Raw genomic sequence first — 22,023 nt, forward strand, 5'->3', positions numbered from 1 at the left:
ATTTGTCCAAAGAGGGAAGCTCTGACTCAGGAGTTGGCAAGGTTTACCTCGCCTGGGCTGGTTCACTCCAGTGGAGATCCCTCTGTGGGTCAGATCGCGCGCATGCCTGCAATTTCTGGCGTTTGCGCAGACGCAATTTCCTGCGTTGCGGAAGCAAGTCCCCGCGCCGAGCCAGTTTAGCGCAGCGAGCGGGAACTCAGTTCGGGGGCGGCTCGTGGGCCGGTTTAACGACCCCCGTCGGCCACTTGTGGCCCATGGGCCTTAGGTTGCCGGCCCCTGCTCTGACTCATACATGGCAGCTCCAAATCTTACATCAGAGTTCCTGTATGCTGAAGGCAGCTTTTAAGTCAACTGAGCACTGTAAAGGTGCACAAAGCGCCTTCCTTATCTAGTTCTCCTCTGAGGATAGTCTCCTGACAAAAGCAAAATCTACAGATGCATCCTTATACAAAAGCAGCTTAAGAAGGCCATATGAAACTTTAAAAAACTGCTGTTATTTGATCTTCACAATCTTTTTCATGTGTCTGTACAGTATTTTCCGACACACCCAGACCTATTTTATTTTCAATTTTCCACAATTAATTGTGATCTTATAAACACTGAATGCAGCCTACAAACCAAGAGGAATGTCTTGACTGATAATCTGAATGCCTGAAATAGCAATCAATTATTGCTCTGTACCAGGCATGGCCAAACTTGGCCCTCCAGATGTTTCAGGACTGCAACTCCCATCATCCCTGACCACTGGTCCTGTTAGCTAGGGATGGTGGGAGTTGTAGTCCCAAAACAGCTGGAGGCAAGTTTGGCCATGCCTGCTCTATACACTGCTGCAAAGCCAGTGGCTATGTGGGGAAACGTCATGGGCTAAGGTTGCTAAATTAAGAACAGCGATCATGCCAGGTGACCAAAAGCTATTAATGCAAATGAAATGTGGATTAAGAGATGCCTTCATTTTGACAATGCAAGTCAACATACATTTGAATCTACTTACTGTCCATGCTTTCTTCTCTTTTCTTCAACTCCTTGTATTTCAGATTCTTCTCACCTACAAAAATGCCATTTTAAAATTAAACAGTTAATAATTTAAGACTTGTGATCTTCTCATTTACTTGGAGATAAACCCTACTGAACTCAGAGGAACTCACAACCCAAACTGTCTCTGTTTGATTTTCCATTTCTCCCTTTTACTACAACCTCTCATTTCAAATCCCAAGAGGACTTATGGAGGCACAGGGGCTGCAGTGAGTAGCTGGTATGGGAAATACCCTTTGTGCAAGCATCTTTCAACTAGTACCGCATGCGATCCATTCCTACACCTTTTGTTCTTTGACCTGTTTCAATGAATCTTGTTCATTTAAGAGCTGACCAAAATCCATGTATGGAAATCTGATTTAAAGCAAATATTCAGTGCTTGAGATAGAGGGGTACTTTGTATACTTTGTTTGTATTTTAATAGGATTAATTCAGTCTTTAAAATATATAAAAATTATTTCAGTGGATGTCTTGTGTTTCATAAGCAAAAAATTTGAAAGGATAAGCTAAATATAGATACATTTAGAGTCAAGAATTCCAACATCTTCTTTCCTCCCCAATAGTATTGTATCGACATCCCTTCAGCTTTCCTTCATATCTAACATATACAAATTATAAACATATGCAACTGGCCCCAAGGGACCATGATTTTCCTTGAACTTCCTTGCAGCTGTGAGCCTGTTCCTGGCTGACTCTCCCTTTCATGATACAGGAAAACTTACCAGAAGTGCCCTGAAAAAGTCTAGCCCACTTTTCAGAGGACCATGAATATATATTCCTGGACTCATTTTAAAAAATCTAGAGAATATTTCTACTTCTTTGTTTTATTACTCTTGCCACAAGAAACAAAACAGACTCGTGTAAAAGCAGAGAGTGCTGTTTTTGCTAAGCTATCACCAAAGCAATCTATTTCTTACCGTCTATAGTCATCCAAATGATACAAGAAAATAATGCAAAAGCAATATGCAAAGAAAAAAGGATAAAAGCAGAATGAAGAAATTGTTACTATTATTTGAAAATGGAGAGACCAAATTAAGCAGTGATGGGAGTACCAAGATTGCAATTAAGAAAGAACAATACTATTTAAGTTCCTTAACAGATTAGTGATTAGCAGGAACTAGGAATAAGACCCTTTGGATATATTCAGGCTAAATTAACAATCGTCTACATCTCAAATATTTTTTCTCATGTTCTTATATGTGATACTAGGGCTCAATAATATATACGTACTCCGAGAAGCATATATACACAGTCTGCAAATGGTGCTGTATTATGTCTTCATATTTTGCTGGAAGCTGCCCAGAGTAGATGGGGAAACCCAGCCAGATGGGTGGGGTATCATCATCATCATCATCATCCATAAACCTTGCATTCTGTAGTGACAATACTAATCCCGTCTATGCCAACAGGATACTGCTGTTCTTGCTGAAGTCTGGACCGTTGCTTATATATGGGGTGGTAGCAGGCCAGAGTGAAGACTGCAACAGTCTAGTCTGCTCCCACATGCCCTGCCCCACAGGCTCAGCTGGATTGGCCAAAGTCAAATGACAGTGATGAGGTGGGAGCTGGCCCGGAGATTTTCTAACAGCCAGCAACCTGGTGGCTGCTGCTCCGGTGGTTGCGGAGCCGATGGCAACAGGCCACAACTGCCACCCACCCCAGTCTGGGTAAGCAGTCATTCTTGGAAAGAATACTATGCAAAATAAGGAAGAATACTATGCAAAATACAGTGGTACCTCGGGTTACATACGCTTCAGGTTACAGACTCCGCTAACCCAGAAATAGTGCTTCAGGTTAAGAACTTTGCTTCAGGATGAGAACAGAAATCGGGCTCCAGTGGCGCAGCAGCAGCAGGAGGCCCCATTAGCTAAAGTGGTGTTTCAGGTTAAGAACAGTTTCAGGTTAAGTACCTCCGGAACGAATTAAGTACTTAATCCGAGGTACCACTGTACTTGTTCCATTTGCAAAACTGATTTGTATCACAGAACTTGGACTGGACTTAGTAAAGGAACTGGCCTATTCTGGTACAGAGTACACATTGCCCTGACTAGGAGAAACTTCATCATGTTATCTTCGCTCACTATTCTCACCCCCTGAGGTCTTTCAGAACAAGAAGAAACCTTCCTGCCGACAGCAGATTTTTGTGCGCACGGATCTTCAGTACCCTCAATCCAGAGATCATAAATGAATGGGGAAATTCACAAATTCACTTCTGAATCAGATCTACTACATGAAAGAAAAACTAAACAAGATGGCACCTACATTTTGGAACTCTCTGCCTATTGATATCAGACAGACACCTTCATTGTACCATTTTCGACACCTGCTAAAAACGTTTTTGTTCAGACAAGCTTACCCAGATACCTAGAATGTTGATGTGCTTTTAGTTTATTGCTGGTTTAAATTTTCTGAATATTTTAACTGCTTTGACTAATATTTTTATTGTTTATTCGTTTTGATTTCAGGGCTTTTTTAAAACTATCAAACAGTATATATTTTTTATGAAATAAAGTTTATTTAGAGTAGGCCTACTGAAAATAATAGACCTAACTTATTCATGTCCATTCGTTTCAATCGGCCTGTTCTGAGTAAAACTTAGTTGAATACCCTCCTTAATACTGTTTTTTAAAACCAGGTTAATAGGTCCTGTCTATTTTACCTTGCTGCTCCTCTAAATCCATGTCAAGCTGCCGTATTCCTTCGTTAAGTTGGTTGATTTTTTCTTTTATGTCTGTCAGCCTAAAACCATGCAAAAACTAAATGATGAAAACTGAAAAAGTACAGCATTTAGCAGGTATTTTCTGGAAGGGAAATAGCAAGGTGAGTGAAGTCAACAAATGTAAAACTCCAACATCTTTTAGTTTCTTTCCCTAACATCTCTTAGGTTCTTAGCATTCCAGCACTGACTCAATGTATTTAACTTTAAACAGAAACTTGATTATCCCAAAGGAGCGATCTCGCCTTGTTTAACTTAACAAATGGGTCCATCTGCTGGTTAATCAGCATTATAATAATGACTTGGATTGCAAGCCTATACTAATTCACCTACTGGGAGTAAGTCCCACTGAAATCAATGGGGCAGACATATATAGGATTTCACTGTTTGCTATAATAGAAGAATGCACAATTGTCATTAAAGCTAGGCACCCCCAAACTCGGCCCTCCAGATGTTTTGGGACTACAACTCCCATCATCCCTAGCTAACAGGACCAGTGGTCAGGGATGATGAGAATTGTTGTCCCAAAACATCTGGAGGGCCGAGTTTGGGGATGCCTGATTACAGCCAGCTTTAGCCAGTATGAACAAGGGACAGAAAACACATGAAGGGGGTGACTATACGAGGTCTACTTCTCTTCTATGCCTGCAGAGGTTTTCTGCATGTTTAAGAACCCTGGAAATCTTCCACTTTGCCTAAGCTCCTTTCTGCCAAAATTCCCTTGGAATGAGGTAAATTGCCACAAGATGAACATGTAGATATGGGGGGAAACTTGGCTGAGTAAATACAGTCTTTGGGCTTTACATACTACTTGCTTTTAGCACTTTAGTAACAGTTCAAGTCATCCCAAATAGATCATATCTCAGTTCAAAATACGTTGTAACTAGAAGTGTTTTGCGAGGCATTCAAAAAACCCAAGGTCTGTTTCTTTATTTAGCCTATAAGCAGCTGAACTATACAAGCTGGTTATATGAGTTAAGCAGCTTTGCAGAAATAGATAAGAGAATTGCATTTATATTCAGAACCAGGGTCTAAAAGAACAATATGGAACAGCACTCACTGTCTCTCCATGCTTGCTATTTCTTGATTGTCTTCCTTCACCTTTAAAAAAAGAAAAAAAGAAACATATAATCATTAAATAACAATGGAAAACCAAAGATGGTTGGTCTCTGCAAAAAAATTCCTTTTTCTTTCTGTATATTCGGATGTAATGTTTAATTTATTATTTTCTCCGAAATTTTTAAAAATGCAATAAAGAATTTTTTTAAATTACTTGGTTATGCTAAAAATGGAGACCACTTAATAATAATAAATGACGTCTGTCAGTTCTGTTTCTAGCGTCATTATCCATAGTTGGTGGTTTGGACAGAGGTGCTTACTTGACCTCCCAGTTTTCACTTTTCAACTGCCCTTTGTTTGCAAAATCTCTTCATTTCTGTCTGTTTTAGCACTCTACATACCTGTTTTAGCAATCTCTCTCTCTCCTCTTGTGGAGAGCCCATACTTTTGTCCTCTGCCATCATTTGATTCCGATGTTCCTCAAGGCCATGAAGCTTTTCATACAGTTGCAGAGCCTCCTGTTTAACCTGGGAGTGTGCTATTTCCTGAAGAGATAAACTTCTTTACTAAAGTGATGAAATATTTTGTGAATAAAGTCATGTAAGTGATCTGTTAAGAATTTTTGTACATCGACCAAAAGTGCTCATGTGTTGAAACTGCCAGGTAACAATTTATTTATGATTGGTTTATAAAGAAATATATATCCCTGAATACTGTTTGCAACCCCCCCATATAAATACAAACAATAGTATCCAATAAAATGCCCTTTAAAACTTGATAAAAACAAAACTATAAATCCTGGATAAAACTGAGTAGAGAACTAAAAATCAAGAGCCTACAATCACTAACAAAGCCCATGGCTTCTATTACAAGCATTAATTGATATTCAGTGTCCAGATAAATTAATAGGCTATCATGGGATTTTGGCCAGATTTTCTTAATGGTACAGCAAAAACAAAAAAACCCAACAACTTGTGCCAGCTTTTGTTTTCTCATTAACAAAATTTTAAACACTCTCAAATTTCAATCATTTTGTAACTGAATAGAAGAATTTAATGTCATACGTACAGCATCTAGAGACTGTTCTTTTATATTCACAGCATCCAGTTCTTGCTGTAAAGCACACAATTCCTACAAGAGTAAAATAAATTAGTATGCAGGTCCTGCTACTGGATTGTTCATTACCTGAAATCTGTTACCTGAACACAATTAGTTATACCCAACCTTTGCTAAATGAAAGTTCAGATATCCAAACAGCTGGAGTTTGTCCAGTTTCTTGTGTTTATCTTGGTGGTGGCAGCATTTTCGGCAGAAACCATGGAGTGAGGGACAGAGATAGGGCACATCAAGGAGCAGAAAAGATCAGACAAATGAGGGAGCAGAAAGGATCAGACAATTCGGTTTTTCTTTTGTTGGCTGATTGACTGCAGTAGTTTCAGGCAGAAACCAAGGAGGGAGAGTTGTTTAGTCGATGAGTCGTGTCCGACTCTTCGTGACCTCATGGACCAGAGCATGCCAGGCACTCCTGTCTTCCACTGCCAGTTTGGTCAAACTGCGAGAGGCAGTGGAAGAGGGAGGGAGAGAGAAAGGACAAATCATGGAACAGAATTGTTCATATAGGAAATACTGGAAATCACCAGCTCATTAAGCGAAAGCTCGCCTAACGAACAATTTCCTAGGAACGCACTGTGTTTGGAAAGCAGGACCAGTGTGTTTGGTTAATGAAAGCTACCAGAAGCTACGTGCATAGAAAATGGACCCCTCCAAAAAATATGGGGAGTTGACAGCTTAGTCAAGATCATGCAATCCTACATAAAAGGATTTCAGCTTTTGGATTTCCGCTGTTGGATTTCAGCTATAGAAGGAGTTCTTTTTCATTTATCAACGCTTTATTGATTGTGCTGGGGCTCATCAAGATGTAGTTCAGACATGAAAGCGTCACCTGCAAGAGCTTTTCATTTGCCACTTTCATCTCCATGTATTTAGCTTGATCCTCTTCAGACATATTTTTTACTATGTTTTCCGCCGCCTGCTTTTCCTGCTGGATGTCATCTTCCACAGCTTGAATGAGATTTTCTTTGCTGCATCACAAAAGCAAATATTTTGTAAATAACCTCAATCCCCAAATCTTTATAAAGAGTGCAAGCCAGAAGCACATGAGCCAGTGAATGTGTCAAAGGGGATCCAGGTTGATGCTCACCGTCTCTGCTTCCAACCCTTTTCTGCATTAAGCTTCTGAACAGAGCCCACAGGCACACTTTGTAGGGGCATAAGCCTTCTCCATTTAATTTGCACTCTGCATTTTGCAAGATACTAGATCTCAGAAAGAGAGAGAACTGAAGAGGGCAGGAGTGGGGATTGTGGGTGTGAGTCTGACCTCTCCCTCTGTCTTGTGCCAGTGCTTATGTAAATAGGGCTAGCTTGAGCACATGAACTCCTACCTTGAAGGAACAAAAAAAAAAAATTCCTTCCAGTAGCACCTTAGAGACCAACTAAGTTTGTTATTAGTATGAGCTTCCGTGTGCACGCACACTTCTTCAGATACACTATCTTGAAGGAAGTTAAGGGTTGGGAAGCTGCAGGAAGCTTTAAGGCTGAAATTTACTATTGAAGATTATGAGGGAAAACAGCTTGGCAGGGGAAGGGTGAGAGCGCCATGAACCTCATGCAGTAGCTTGGCTACTCTCTACAGCTTTTACTGAAACCTTCTTCCTAACCTTTGAGCTAAGTGAAGCATGCACATTCTTCCTGGGGAAAATCCCGGTCTGTATACCTGTGCTGGTAAGGCCTATGGCACTGTACAGAACTGCAAGCTGTGAGTGTCCAAGTTTGGGTGGCATTTAAAAGCATTAAAAGATGAGAGAGAGAGAGAGAGAGAGAGAGAGAGAGAGAGCGCGCGAGCGCATCTGGCAAGCAGCAGCAGCAGCGATGTGAGCAACAGGATCAGTTTAGTAAAAACTGCTCTTCGTATTTTTTCCATCACACTACATCTTTCCATATTAAGTTATCAGCCGTATTTCCCGTGTTCTTTCTCAGCTATTAGCACCCCCTCTCTAACACATTTAGGATACTGGCTTATCTGAGATTGGGCCCCATGGACGTTAATGGGCCTTACTTCTGAGCAGACATTAAAGAATTGCTCCATTAAGTATCATATTACAGTAGTACCTTGGCTGACGAATGCCTTGCTACTCGAACGTTTTGGCTCCCGAACGCCGCAAACCTAGAAGTGAGTGTTCCAGTTTGCGAATGTTCTTTGGAAGCTGAACGTCTGACGCGGCTTCTGATTGGCTTCCGGAGCTTCCTGCAGCCAATCGGATGCCGTGCCTTGGTTTCCGAATGTTTTGGAAGTCGAACAGACTTCTGGAACAGATTCGGTTTGATTTCTGAGGTACGACTGTATTTATTCATTTAATCTAGCCAAAGCCATTGCCGAAATATAAAACTTTAGATTAGGGCACAATATCACAATGATCATACCCACTCTATCACACAGACAAATCACTATCGTAATATGAATATTTATACTTTCTCATGTGAACCGGAGCTGAACTGGCAGATGGGTGTCAAACAGGTTACTGTTAGCATAAACTGGAATCAGAGCAACTATAGTCACAGCTGAATCAGAACTGATCCAAAATGTTTAGTGCCTTCTCCTCTCACTGGTTTTGACTTAATGATACATGTGACATAGAAAAGTTAAAGGTGATTTTTAATTCTTTGAATGTAACTTATACCTAACCTCCAACCTGATCAGCGTGTTAACAACTGCAAAGGCTTTTAGCTGCACTTTGTATATTTATAATGTCTGATGTTTCGTAACTGTACCCCACTAAAAAATAAATTTCTACCCATGGCTCTCTGTTTCCAATACAACCATGTTTTATTGGAAACTCTAACCGTGGGTAAACTTGCTCTTTTGCCCTCACTTCATGTCATAAACATGATACCTGATCATATTCTAAAACTTCCTTATTGGCTGCAAGTCTATTAAGTCACATATGAACCCAAGTCAATCTTTTGCTAAAGGCATCCTGAAGTTCCTTATTTTAAACAACGTGCTTGCTAATAGGGTACAAAGGTTGAAGCCAAGCGAAGTTAACATTGTACTCTTCTTTTTTTTATCCACAAGGATACACGCAAACATGTATATGATGTTCCAGAGAAAAAATAAGAAGGTAAGAGATTGGGTAAACTGCTAGTATTATCAAACGTATAGATGTTTGTTTTATTAACAAATGTATAATAAAATACATTGTTTTACAACCCAACTATTAAGATTATAGTTTAAATATTATATTGGTTCATAGCTGTATGAATTCACTCAATGGCTTTGCAAGAGGACATCTTTGGAAGCTTGGAAAATATTTTTCAAATGTTTCCCCTCCGTTTAAACAGGGAAGCTGCCCGTTTTATTCTTCTTAAATAACGGAGGGCCTTTAATGGAACACTTGAGAAAAAAATGTGAATCCCTGAAGAATTTAACTTGATTTTAATACATATATATACATGGACTAAAAGGAGGAAGTTTTCACAAGAGACACTACAACTTTTGTGTGGGTTTTGCGAGGTTATTGATATTACTTGTTTGGGTGCTCCAATGTTTCTAGATACAGTGGTACCTCAGGTTAAGTACTTAATTCATACCGGAGGTCTGTTCTTAACCTGAAACTGTTCTTAACCTGAAGCACCACTTTAGCTAATGGGGCCTCCTGCTGCCGCCGTGCCACCGGAGCATGATTTCTTTTCTCATCCTGAAGCAAAGTTCTTAACCTGAAGCACTATTTCTGGGTTAGTGGAGTCTGTAACCTGAAGCATATGTAACCTGAAGCGTATGTAACCTGAGGTACCACTGTATTGCTGGCTGTGCTTTTCTCTATCTTTTGAGATTTGCAAACTTTTCCCTATAGGGAAGGGTCAAGCAGTTCTCACCAGTGCAATAGATATGGCTCATGTCTTGTGTAGCCCTGATCAGTAGCGCCATTTCAGAGCTCTGGAGGGAGAATGGGCAGGAAGAAAGATTCTAAGTATTTGAAGTACTGCATAGCTGTTGCAGTTTCTTTCTTTAATATTTGGTAACAGCTATAGCGATAGTATTAAGACATCTGATGAAAGAGCACCAGTACTTGGAAATTTTTTATTGTATTTCTACAGGACACCTCAACAGATCACAGCTATGTCATTTTTTAAAGTATCAGAACACTAGGTGAACTAGACAAAGACAACAGAGACTTTAAAAAAAGACTGGGAATCGTTCATGATGTATTTACAGAAATATTGTAAAGAAATGGACTCACCAGCAGGGTTTGAGTAAAACACTTACAATTAAGAAAACGAGTAAAGGTTTAAGAAACAATATGGAAATTAATTAAGTGTAAGAAGTAACTGGAAGAAAATTTGGTATAAAAATGATAAGAATGTAAGAGCATTCAGCTGAAAGATGAAAAATAAGAGAAAATTTAAGCAGAAGTAGCAAAATGTCAAAGAACCAGAAGGAGAAGTTGAGGGAAGTCACGGGGTGGGGGGAGTTTTGTTTTATTCTATTTTCTTTTATATGATAAATGTGTTGAATAATAAATTGTAAATTTTAACTAAAAAATATTTTTAAAAAAGAACACCAGGTGAAATAATTTCTTGAACATTGACAGATGACAAAGGCCTGATTTCATAGCACAAACGATATATAGTTTACATTTCCATATTTTACTCAGTTCTACAAATCCTGTTGATTCACTTGGCTTTGCAATCACAACTATGATGCTCTTTGTGAACTTCTTTTTCATCATCAAATTGAGCTTCAATACTATTCAAGCGATAACGTGTACCTACAGGTTCAGAATATGAAGCTGGCTTGGCTCCCGACACTGGTTGCAGCTCTCTTTTTACATCCAGTTGCTGCTTCTCAAATGGTAAGCTTCATAACCAAATCAAGCTACTACTACTTGGCTACTTTTCGTATAAAGCTGTTAACAGCTCAATCCTTTACAGGTGTTCTATGAAGAAAGCCACATTGTGTTCAATGTGGTTGACTCCTATGCGTACTTAAGACTGCAGCCTAAGGCTATTTTAACTCCTCTTTTGGGGTGGGGTGGCAGAAATTATCACATTCATATATGGTATTTTTCGCTCTATAAGACGCACCAGACCACAAGACACACTTAGTTTTTGGAGGAGGAAAACAAGAAAAAAAATATTCTCAAACCCAGAAGCCAGAACAAGCAAGAGGGATCGCTGCTTTCGCGCAGCGATCCGTCTTGCTGTTCTGGCTTCTGGGATAGCTGCGCAGCCTACATTCGCTCCATAAGACGCACACATTTCCCCTTACTTTTTAGGAGGGAAAAAGTGAGTCTGATAGAGCAAAAAATACGGTATATGATAGGACCTCCACTGCCTTGCGGGATATCTTCAGAAGGAAAGGCTTGTGGGTAAATCCTACACAAATCCAGAGTGCGGTCCCTAAGATGGTTGGATGGTACTTCTTTCCAGCAACTCCTGCCACCAAGCTGGTGACAAACATATTGCTATGATTTCCTTTGGACACCAGCAAGGTCTGGTTGTCTGAGCAGCCCAGGAATACCATACACACTGTTCAGGCTTGCGCCCTGGGGAGGTCACTTGGGTGCAGCTAACGTGGTGATTTGACTTCACCCCTGGAGGCAAACTCCATTGTCTTTCGAGACAGATGGATGCCAATAATATATATGATAGAGTACGGTATGTGAAGGATTCAAAACCCACAGAATACACTGCCTAACCAATCATATTATGATTGTCATCACCTGCAAAATACGGTAGTTATTTCATGGTACTCCCTTCTTTGCACCAGGAAGAAATATTCCATGAGTTTTGTTCTGGTCATTATAGGCTGGTATGGGATATGCCTTGCATTAAGCGAGGTGGGGAAATAGATGGTCTTTTTTTTATAAAAGTTCCCTTTAGCCCTAAAACGCTCTGCCAAAGCATTTATATTCAGTCCTGAATGATTCAGGTATTTCAGATTTCTATGCTCAATATTCTACTGTAGAAAAGAGTTTAACTCCAACATTTTTTATTTGAGCCCCAAGATTTCAACAAAAAAGAAGCAGGCCTGTTTTCCTATAGCCTGAACTACTTTTTCTGGTCATTTTCTTTCACATACTGATCATATAGCTGACTAATATGAAGGACCACAAATCTGAACAGCTGTAGCTTTATTTATGTTTATATAGTTGTTTTGTGCTGCTGCTTTTGTTTCTATATTGTTGATACACTTTCAATGTTGTTATAGGATTGTATTTTGCAATGTCATCTGTTCTGATTTTCTTTCTGAAGATTAGCCGGGCAGAATTTTCCTTTACAACAAACAATAACATCAATATATTTTAGAAAAGTTTTCATATCCCTATATATGAGAGCTTGATGAACATATTATCTGTTTTATCCTGGTAATCTTCCCCAATCTGTATTTGTAACATTTTCTCTCTCTTTGTTTAACAGGTTAAGTGCGAGGAAGCAGCAAAAAACTATACTTCTGTTCCTCCTGGCCTAGACAAAAATGTTTCTATACTAGTTCTCAGTTACAACAGCATCACTTTAAATGAAAGTGATACCACAAATCTTCAAAAGTACAAGAATATTACAGAATTATACCTAAGCAACAATTCCATTTCTATTCTCCGTAATTTTACTTTTGACAAACTTTCAAAATTAGCAGTTCTAGATGTCAGCAATAATTCTATCAGTACAGTTGAACAAGCAGCATTTGCTGGTTTAAATAAACTAAAGATTTTGCACCTACAGAATAACAAAATTGTGCAATTAGATTCCAGTGTGTTTGTATTGCTAAAGAGCTTGGTGGTCTTAAACCTAAAAAATAACCTTATGAGATATTTTGATGCAAAAATATCCCTTAATTTAACCAATGTCACATTAATTGGAAATCCATGGAATTGTTCATGTGACCTCGTTAGTTTACAGAGTTGGCTGAAGACCACTAAAGTAACCATGGGTAAGTATCAAAAAATGTATTGGTGTTTTAATCTATACGATTTCCATTTCAGGAGGACTAAGTGTACTCCGTTGATGTATGAATTTAGCTATCCTCACATGTTTTATTTTTGAGATAAGGATTCCTTTAGACTGAGAGCCAAAAATGCTAAAAGGAGTTGTCAATAAAAAGCACACCGAAAAGATAAAATATGAACTAAATGTCGAGCACATACATTAAGTTGGTATGTGAAAAGGTCATGTCTGAAAATTGCCTATTCATCCAACAGATTTTGTATAGGAAAAGAGGCGTTTGCCCTATGAACTAGAAATGTACTAAGTAATGTGGTTTCAGAAAAAAAATAACGGTGCAATCCTATATGCACCTACTAAGAATTAATCCCACTGAGTTCAATGCAACTAACTCCCAGCCTTAAGACTCCTATTAAACAGATGAATAGCACAGTCAAACCTGCCTGAGATTATTACAGTATAGGTAATACTGAATATATTCATATATTTGATGCCCAGGAATATTTTCATGGAATGAATAATTGTTGGAAATAATATATTTGCCTCTGGCAACCGTATCACACTAGATCAGGGGTCAGCAGACTTTTTCAGCAGGGGGCCAGTCCACTGTCCCTCAGACCTCGTGGGGGGCCAAACTATATTTTGAAAAATAATAATAAATGAATTCCTATGCCCCACAAATAACCCAGAGGTGCATTTTAAATAAAAGCACACATTCTACTCATGTAAAAACACTAGGCAGGCCCCACAAATAACCCAGAGATGTGTTTTAAATAAAAGGACACATTATACTCGTGTAAAAACATGCTGATTCCTGGACTGTCTGTGGACCGAATTTAGAAGGTGATTGGGCGGGATCTGGCCCCCGGGCTTAGTTTGCCTACCCCTGCACTAGATGGTCGCATGGATTATTTTTAAAGTTCTAAACTATACTGTCTGAAGTTGTTTTTAAGGTCAGCACAGACCAAAAACTTTAATCTTTTTGAAATGTTTATAATTACAGAAAATGAGAACGGTACTGTGTGTATGTCTCCAAGCAGCCTGAAAAAACAACCTATCAAGGCAGCAATTATAGCTGACTGTGAGAAAAGAGAGATGACGACTGAAGCAACCACCTTATCTTTCACTTCTCTTAATCCAACTAATGATAGTCTATCTCTGCATAATGGTACAAATAGAAAAGCACTAATGTCAGGTATATTTCAGTTTAATTTACCAGCTATAGAAGCCATGCATTTCAGAAACAATACTAAAGATCATTTAGTGCACTGATACAGAATTTAAAGCAAATGCGTATTGAATCCAAATTTAGCTGTCTGCTAAAAGTAGGGCTCCCTCTGTTCATGGATAGCTTTTGATCCAGCAGAGGGATCCTGCTGGTGGAAGGAAGAACATTATTTTTGCCCAATCCCCACCCGTTCTGTAGTCTTCCCACAATCCCCCTACCCTCTCCAGCAGATTTTCAGAGGGTGCAAAGGTCTGCAAGGTGAACGGGCAATTGGTAAAGGTTGCTCCCCTCCTCTTCTGCCATTATATCAAACCTATAACTGTGCGTTCTTTTCCTTAAACATTGTTAAGAGCAGCTCCACCATTTCCTTTACATTTCTCAGGAAGAACAACTCGCACAGTCTTGTGTATTTTAAGCAAAATTCAACAAGGAGCCAGTCCTTGGCTTGGTTTATAGACTCCAGTCTCTATGCTATCCTCATATAAATTAGAATATTTAGCATATATATTGATATATTGATAATAATATTAGATGTATTACCAAAATAGCTTTTGAATTGTCTTTTAAAACAAGTAATATGCTGAAAGTTATGATGACTATATATAATTGCAATATAGCCTTTTCTAGTTTTTTATGCATATTGGTAAACGTCAGATTAACCCAGACAGCCATGCGTCATTGGGAGCACAAAGTTCAAATTCTTTTGTTAAACTTTTTTCTGGTGCAGCTAGATCTCAGCTGATCTAATTCAAGATACTTGCCCAGGGCCTCATTAACCTTGATGAATTCTTCCACTGATTTGGATGAATATGCCTACCTGGGGTCACTAGTCACAGACAAACAGACATAACTAGACCTGGAATGGGGCAGGTACCTGGGATCCAAGCACACAGCATAATGTCTATTTAACTGTACCAGTTGAATTCCCACGATTATGTTAACAACAGATGCCTTCAGGACTCTTTAACAGAGCAACTACTGAAATATGTTCAGTCAAGTGCCAAACTTTACTAAAACGCCGCTTTTAAAAGGCTAACAGTCAAATATCCTAAAGATGTGTTGGTGTCACAGGTGTGGGAATTGCAAAACCACAAACTTGATTCTCCAGTGGGTTGAAGTGCAAAGTGACTTTTGCATATTCTTTTCCCCCTGCAGCTCCTTTTACCTCTGAAAAGCTGATATGGAAGGTTAGGGAACCCTGAGGAACAGTATAGGGGGTGGTACCAGGGGTTGCAGTGGGGATGGGATTTTGCAAAAATCACCTATACCCCTTTCTGCCCACAGAAGCAGGCAATTTGCAGAGTGGGAACCTCTGCTGGATTTAACTCACTTCTGTGAATGGAAGGAGTCTAGCGCCAACCCTTTATTTTTCTATGGAGAGAGGGAAGTTACTTGATAACTTCTGAAAGGTAACCTTATGAGGAAAAATGGAGTTGTATTTATACTGAAAAGTACTAAAACGATGTTTGATCTATTTTAAGGTGTGGATGTTCATCGTCCTGGCAAAAGTTGGACCTTTCTGATTGGTGTCCTGGTTGTTGTTATCAGCATTTCATTGCTGATTGGAATGGTCATCAAATTCCCAGTATGGTACCGTTATTTGATTAGCTATAATCATAGTCGTTTGGAGGAAGACGAACCAGAGATGTTTGAAGAAACTTTCACATCTCATAACTGCGCATTCCCACATACACCAGGTACCAATGAAGAGGAATCAGTTGTGGTTTTTGAACAATTTCATACATTTGTTCCAGAGGAAGATGGATTTATTGAAGACAAATATATCGATACATGAAGAGTTACTATGAATGTTGCAGTCTGAATCTCTCTGCCCCATTCTGAAATATGTGCAAAGGGCTATCATATCTGTAGCTTTATAAAGCAATGGGCTAAAAAAACCAAACTGTTGCTGCTTGTGATTAATCAAAATATGCACTATTTAATCTTGTCATCATTGCAGAGAACCACTATTGGTGAAATGGTGTTGGAGGATCAAAGGTTTTTTTGTATGTAAATCAAGGCATTTTGTTTGGGTACCTGAAAGAGAAATATAGCCCTATACAGTCGTACCTCGGCTCCCAAATGCCTTGGGACTTGAACATTCCGGTTCCCGAATGATCAAAAACCGGAAGTGAGTCTTCCAGTTTTCGAACATTTTTTTGGAAGCCGAATGTCAGGTGCGGCTTCTGCTATAGTTTCTGGCGCACCTGCACAATCGGAAACCAACTGGAAGCTGTGCCTTGGTTTCCAAACGTTTCAGAAGTCGAACTGACTTCCAGAACGAATTCTGTTCAACTTCCGAAGAACGGCTGTATATTTTAAAATAGGCAAAACAAGGGTCTGGCATGCTAAGGAAGTCATTACACAAATCATTAAGGAGGCATCCCCTGGAGTTTAGAGTCTGACCGTCAATGAAGAAGAAATAATATCTTCTGTGTCTGAACATCCAGAAATATGTAATTAATTAAAATAATTCTAATTAACAGAAACTGAGTTTCGCTTTTGTTGCACTACACAACTATGACCGATATAAGATAAATAAAATAAATAAAAATGCTTGTTTTCACTTTTAAATGAACAAAAAATCAGAAAAACAGGTTGATGCCATGGGTACCCTTCTGGAGTGGCTGTCTGCGTTAGGGGTGGGTGGCACCACTCAACGCTGGTTTTAGTCCTACTTGGATGGTTGTTTCCAGAGGGTGATGTTTGAGGAGTGTTCTTTGGCCCCGTGGAGCCTTCAATTTGGGGTTCCTCGGGGTTCAATGTTAAATCTTTTATCCTATATGCTACTTCTGGGGTTTGTGATGGTGAGCTGAATTTTTATTTATTTAAAGCTGACTTGTTTTGTTGTACATTTTACCCCTTATGGTGTTTAACATCTACATGAAATCACTGAGTAGGGTCATCTGGAAGTCTGGAATCTGTTGCCAGAAATATGCTGCTAACACACAGCTGTACTTCTCCTTTGCATGTGCTGGTGTGGATGCCCTGGACCATTGTCTTGCCCCAGCAATGCTCTGGACGAGAGCTAATAAACAGAAGCTCAATCTAGATAAGACTGAGGCACTGTTAGTGGGGGTTCCCTAGACTGGATGGCTGGGAGATTGCCTGCTCTTGATGGGGTTACACTTCCTCTGAAGATGCACGTATGTAGCTTGGGAGTACTCCTGGATCCTTTGCTTGAGATTCAGGTTTCCTCTGTGGCCCGAGTGCCTTCTGTGATTGCCTGGGACTCAGAACTGGAGGAGTCTCAGTCTGCACTGGATCCTCTGCCTCAGGCGGCATCTGAACCGAGTCTGGGGCTTGATTCTGAAGAGCCCCAGTCTGCACAGGTTCCCCTGCAACAAGCACCAGCTGGGCCGAGTTACGGGCCTGAGCCTGCCCTGGCTCCAGATGTGGGGATTACCTCATTGCCCTCTGCTGGGCCATCACTTACAGCTGCTCCACTACCAGTTGGGTCGGGAGCAGCTGAGGCGGCCTCTGGGTCTAGTAACCCACCGACATCTTCCGAGCTGCAGAGACTGAGGTCTGAGAGAAGGAGAGACCCGAGTACTCGAGAGGAGTGCTTGCCTTCAGGTGAGACAGGGAGGTGAGTCACCGGGGGATCAGGACCAGTCATTACCCCATCAGAGATAAAAGGCTGCCGGACCCTGCCCCAGGTTGTGGGAGCAACATTGCTGCTTGCTGCAACCTGCCTATTACCCTGTGCCTGACCTAGCCTGGTTTCCTGCCTTGGCCCTTTTGGACTGACTCCTCGTGGAATTCTTGGATCCGGGACTGGACCTGGAACGCGTTGCTCGGGTTAACCCCCGGGCCCAGCACACCTTCCATCAACTTCAACTGGTGGCCCAACTGTGCCCTTATCTAGACAGGGATAGCGTAACTTCTGTTGTCTATGGTCAGATAGTCTCTAGTTTAGATTACTGTAACACATTATACGTGGTGGCCACATTGAGAAACTTCAGCTGGTTCAGAATTTGGCAGTCGGGTTGCTCAGCGGGGCACGACAGTTTGAAAATACAAAGCCAATCCTGGTCCACCTACCAATTAGTTTCTGGGCCCAATTCAAAGTGCTGGTTTTGACCTCTTAAAAATCTTCAAATCAGCAGCTAGACTGGTGACTGGGAGTGGCTGCCGAGACCATATTAACACTGGTCCTGAAAGACCTACACTGGCTCCCAGCACGTTTCTGAGCACAATTCAAAGTGTTCGTGATGACCTTTAAAGCCCTAAACAGCCTCGGCCCAGTACACCTGAAGGAGCATCTCCACCCCCATTGTTCAGCCCGGACACTGAGGTCCTCCTCCGAGGGCCTTCTGGCAGTTCCCTCACTGTGATAAGTGGTTACAGGGAACCAGGCAGAGGTCCTTCTTGGTAGTGGCACCTGCCCTATGGAACGCTCGCCCACCAGATGTCAAGGAAATGAAAAGCTATCTGACTTTTAGAAGACATCTGAAGGCAGCCTTGTTTAGGGAAGTTTTTAATGTTTGATGTTTTATTGTGTTTTTAATATTCTGTTGGGAGCCACCCAGAGTGGCTGGGGAAACCAAGCCAGATGGGTGTGGTATTATTATTATTATTATTATTATTAATAATAATAATAATATGTTATTATCAAACAGCTCAGGACCACAATACCTCAAGGTTTATCTCTCCCCATACGAACCTACCTGGACCCTGTGGTATAGAAATTTAATAAATAAATAAATAAATAAATCCCTGAAATTAAATGTGCTATGAAGACTGCATGCCTGGCTTTGTGCTTTCACCATGAGTATGTCCTGATTCCTGAAAGAAAGGGCGTTAAACTTGTTATCACTTCCTCATGTCTTGGATGTTATAAAATCCTGGATCAGTTGCCCTGTGTTTGTGTCTGACAGTTGTAATTTATTTATGGGGTAGGCGACAGCGGAAAGTTTTTAAACGGTGCATTCTGAGGGTGGGTGGGAGGACAGGGCTGAGTCAGTCAGGTATCTGCTAGAACCCATGCTGCTTTCACTGGTTGTCGCACAACAGCATCGGGTCCAACTGCCCCACCTACCGTGACTACCCACTGTGGGTACCGTGAGCCTGAGCAGGGCTGTGGATGCAGCCAACTACTCTGCAAAGCATAGTAAATAATTTGCCTTAAAAAGTGGTCTTAGGATCAAGGTAAAATATCATTAATCTGATGGATACTGAAATAAGACTTTCCCCCCTCAACTTACATGGCATTTGCTGCTGTAACTACAATTGGAAATAGTAGAAAACATCTTCTTTCCATATGAACCTACCCGGACCCTGAGATCATCTTCTGAGGCCCTTCTTCATGTGCCTCTCCCTCAAGAGGTCCAGAGCATGGTAACACGAGAACGGGGCCTTCTCTGCAGTGGCTCCCTGTCTGTGGAATGCTCTCCCCAGGGAAGTTCACCTGATGCCTTCATTATACACTTTTAGGCACCAGGCAAAAAAGTTCCTTTTTAACCAGGCTTTTGGTTGATCTGATTGACATCCTATGCCCTTTTAAAACGTGGCTCTTTTTTTTGGGGGGGGAGGGATGTTATTGGGTTGTTGTTTTCATTTTGATTATATATACTGTGGTTTTTATGTTGATCTTCTCTGTGAACCGACCCGAGACCTCCAGGTATAGGGCGCTATATAAATTCAATAAATAATAATAATCTAAAGTGTGAAAGGTCAGCACACACCTGCTACTGCTTGAGTACAAAAACCAGACAAGTGTCAGGGGTCTATGAATGGCATTATAACACAATACAGAACATTTCTATGCATTTGTTTATTTTCCAGTTTCGTTTTTAAAAAATTCATATACTTACGCTTGTCTTTCTGTAAAAATGATGTCTATGCCCTGAGCTTCACGGTCATTTTGAGTCTTCAACTATTAAAAAGACACAGCCACCAACAGCATGAGAATAGCTCTGCTATATCTACAGCAAATAAATTTCCCGTTTCTAGAGTCAATGTCTTTAATTCAACTGAATTTGCTATTATAGCTTATATACCATAAATCAGTCTTAAAATGATTTTCAAGAAATACAACATGATCCTAAAAATATGTTTGAGAAATGGAACATAAATCAGAATTAAGGGCAGTTTCAAATGCGTCTGTACTAATTTACATGCATAATGGTTGGACTGTGTCTATAGGTAAAAGGGGTATATAGCTCAGGGGCAGCTTTGGTGCTGCAGATGCTGCTGAACTACAAACTCCCATTAGCCTCAGCAAGACTGTCAGTAGAGAGAGATGATAGGATTTGAAGTTCAGAAACATATGGGAGGCTAAAGGTTCCCCACACCTGGCATAGCTGAATGAAGTATCAGATCTCCACAAATATTAATTTACTTGTTTTTATTTATTTGATTTCTATCCCACCTTTTAACAGGTTCTCAGAGCAGCCAACAAAAAATAAAACAAACTTTAAAACAATAACATTAAAACATTACAAAGTAAAAGAGCGCTTTAAAAGCAGTCATCAGAATTAAAAACACCGAACACAACAGCAATTTTCAGAGGATTGAATAACCCGGGGAAATAAAAAGATCCCTGCCAGGTACTGCGCTGTAATGACAGCAAGGTATGCCTCAGGCAAATTTGAAGTTACAGATGCTGACTGCAACAGATGAAGGTGCAAGCACAAGTAATTTCAAATAAATTGCAAGCATCTCACTGATAAGATGTTTTGCAGGAAGGGGTCCTTTGGAGGGTGGGGATGGCGGTTTAAAACCAGCTCTTGCTCCCCTCTCCCAAACAGTTGATCAGTAAAATTTCCATTACTCATTTCACTGGTAAAAAAAAAAGTTTTTTTTAATGTTCCGTTGGAACTACCATTTAATTGGAAATTTAAATTCTGTAGGTCCTTTCTATTGTGATCCAATGTTTGGAACAATTGTGGCTTTTTATATTTCCTTCTATTAACTAAGATGCTACTTTGAAATGTCACTCTGCATATGTATTTGGGTCAACAGTATATGCTGAGAACCAATTACAATTGTTTTCAAACATTTTCCAGCAGCTACTGAGCATCACTGGTTAGCAGCAGTCCAAGCTGAACAATAACCAATTCAGGCAAAACTAATACTGTTACAAAACAATGTTAATACTCACCAGGTTATAGTCATTCATTACTTCCTCCATATCGGTATTGGTATTAAGTTTATCCACCAGCTAAAACAACACAGAAACCCAATTAATTGCTAGTTTTATTCCCAATGAATTATTTATAGGTGATTATCTATGCAACTGCAATTCAAAATTAGATCCAGTATTTTCAATGTGTGTAATATATATAAATATTAGCAATATAAACAATAACATACCATATTGTAATCAGCTAGTTGCCCTTGAAACTCTTTGATCTCACTAGCTAAAGACTCTGCCCTAAGAGAACAGGAAAAGAACAGTTACTATACAACATAGCTTATGTGATAAAATGTAATCAAAGTAAGTCTCAAGTTTTAACACACACTAAGCCTGCAACTTACATGTATTTAACTTGCATGCATGCAGCTTTATGTGCTGGGCAAATAAATAAATAAATAAATGGGGGCGGACATCCAGGAAAAAAGACTTTGGCAATCCCACCTGCCATTGAACCCAATGTGTTCTGATGACAGTTGTACCTTGTTTTGCGACTGGGATCCGTTCCGGAGCCTCGGACGCTAGATGAAAAGGACGCACGACAAAGTGCCAATCCGCACACGCACATGGAGCGGTTTGTGCTTCTGTGCATGAGGCAAACCTGGAAGTAACCTGTTCTGGTACTTTGGGGTTTGCCGCAGACGTTCGACAAAATGGATGCTCGACGAGGCAGACTCAAAACGAGGTACCACTGTATATGCAATTTTGACTTTAGGCATGATCCTTAGAACGTGAACCCTAGGTAAGTTGCAAGCTTGCTGTTTCCAATCCAAATTTACTTGTGTACATGATTCCACTGACTTTAATTAACACAAAAGTTTTATAAGACCCTCAGGGTGCCTACCAACTCTA

The 22,023-nt window shown here is 40.2% G+C and overlaps 2 protein-coding genes across 6 annotated transcripts in view; one reads left to right on the forward strand and one right to left on the reverse strand.

Annotated features, from left to right (window-relative positions):
* IFT74 (intraflagellar transport 74) overlaps window positions 1-22,023 on the reverse strand; it is a 42,578-nt gene that overhangs the window by 15,147 nt on the left and 5,408 nt on the right. For all 4 annotated transcript variants that reach the window (XM_053372158.1, XM_053372157.1, XM_053372160.1 and 1 more), the window contains exons 6-14: window positions 21,351-21,411; window positions 21,139-21,198; window positions 19,850-19,911; window positions 6,750-6,888; window positions 5,876-5,938; window positions 5,209-5,352; window positions 4,809-4,849; window positions 3,692-3,771; window positions 992-1,045 (exon numbers count right to left, since the gene is read on the reverse strand). In XM_053372158.1, the coding sequence (XP_053228133.1) occupies window positions 992-1,045; window positions 3,692-3,771; window positions 4,809-4,849; window positions 5,209-5,352; window positions 5,876-5,938; window positions 6,750-6,888; window positions 19,850-19,911; window positions 21,139-21,198; window positions 21,351-21,411 (704 nt within the window). The remainder of the gene's footprint in view (window positions 1-991; window positions 1,046-3,691; window positions 3,772-4,808; window positions 4,850-5,208; window positions 5,353-5,875; window positions 5,939-6,749; window positions 6,889-19,849; window positions 19,912-21,138; window positions 21,199-21,350; window positions 21,412-22,023) is intronic.
* On the forward strand, window positions 8,866-16,522 carry LRRC19 (leucine rich repeat containing 19). 2 transcript variants are annotated; one of them, XM_053372166.1, is made up of 6 exons: window positions 8,917-8,985; window positions 9,962-10,013; window positions 10,639-10,716; window positions 12,284-12,794; window positions 13,809-14,000; window positions 15,515-16,522. In XM_053372166.1, exons 3-6 carry the CDS (start codon window positions 10,648-10,650, stop codon window positions 15,826-15,828), a joined length of 1,086 nt encoding a protein of 361 aa, XP_053228141.1. In that variant the 5' UTR covers window positions 8,917-8,985; window positions 9,962-10,013; window positions 10,639-10,647; the 3' UTR covers window positions 15,829-16,522. The 2 variants fall into 2 exon arrangements, with proteins under 2 accessions (XP_053228140.1, XP_053228141.1); XM_053372165.1 differs by lacking the exon at window positions 9,962-10,013 and having other exon boundaries at window positions 8,866-8,985.

Source organism: Podarcis raffonei, chromosome 17 (assembly GCF_027172205.1).
Source record: "Podarcis raffonei isolate rPodRaf1 chromosome 17, rPodRaf1.pri, whole genome shotgun sequence".
Classification (NCBI taxonomy): domain Eukaryota; kingdom Metazoa; phylum Chordata; class Lepidosauria; order Squamata; family Lacertidae; genus Podarcis; species Podarcis raffonei.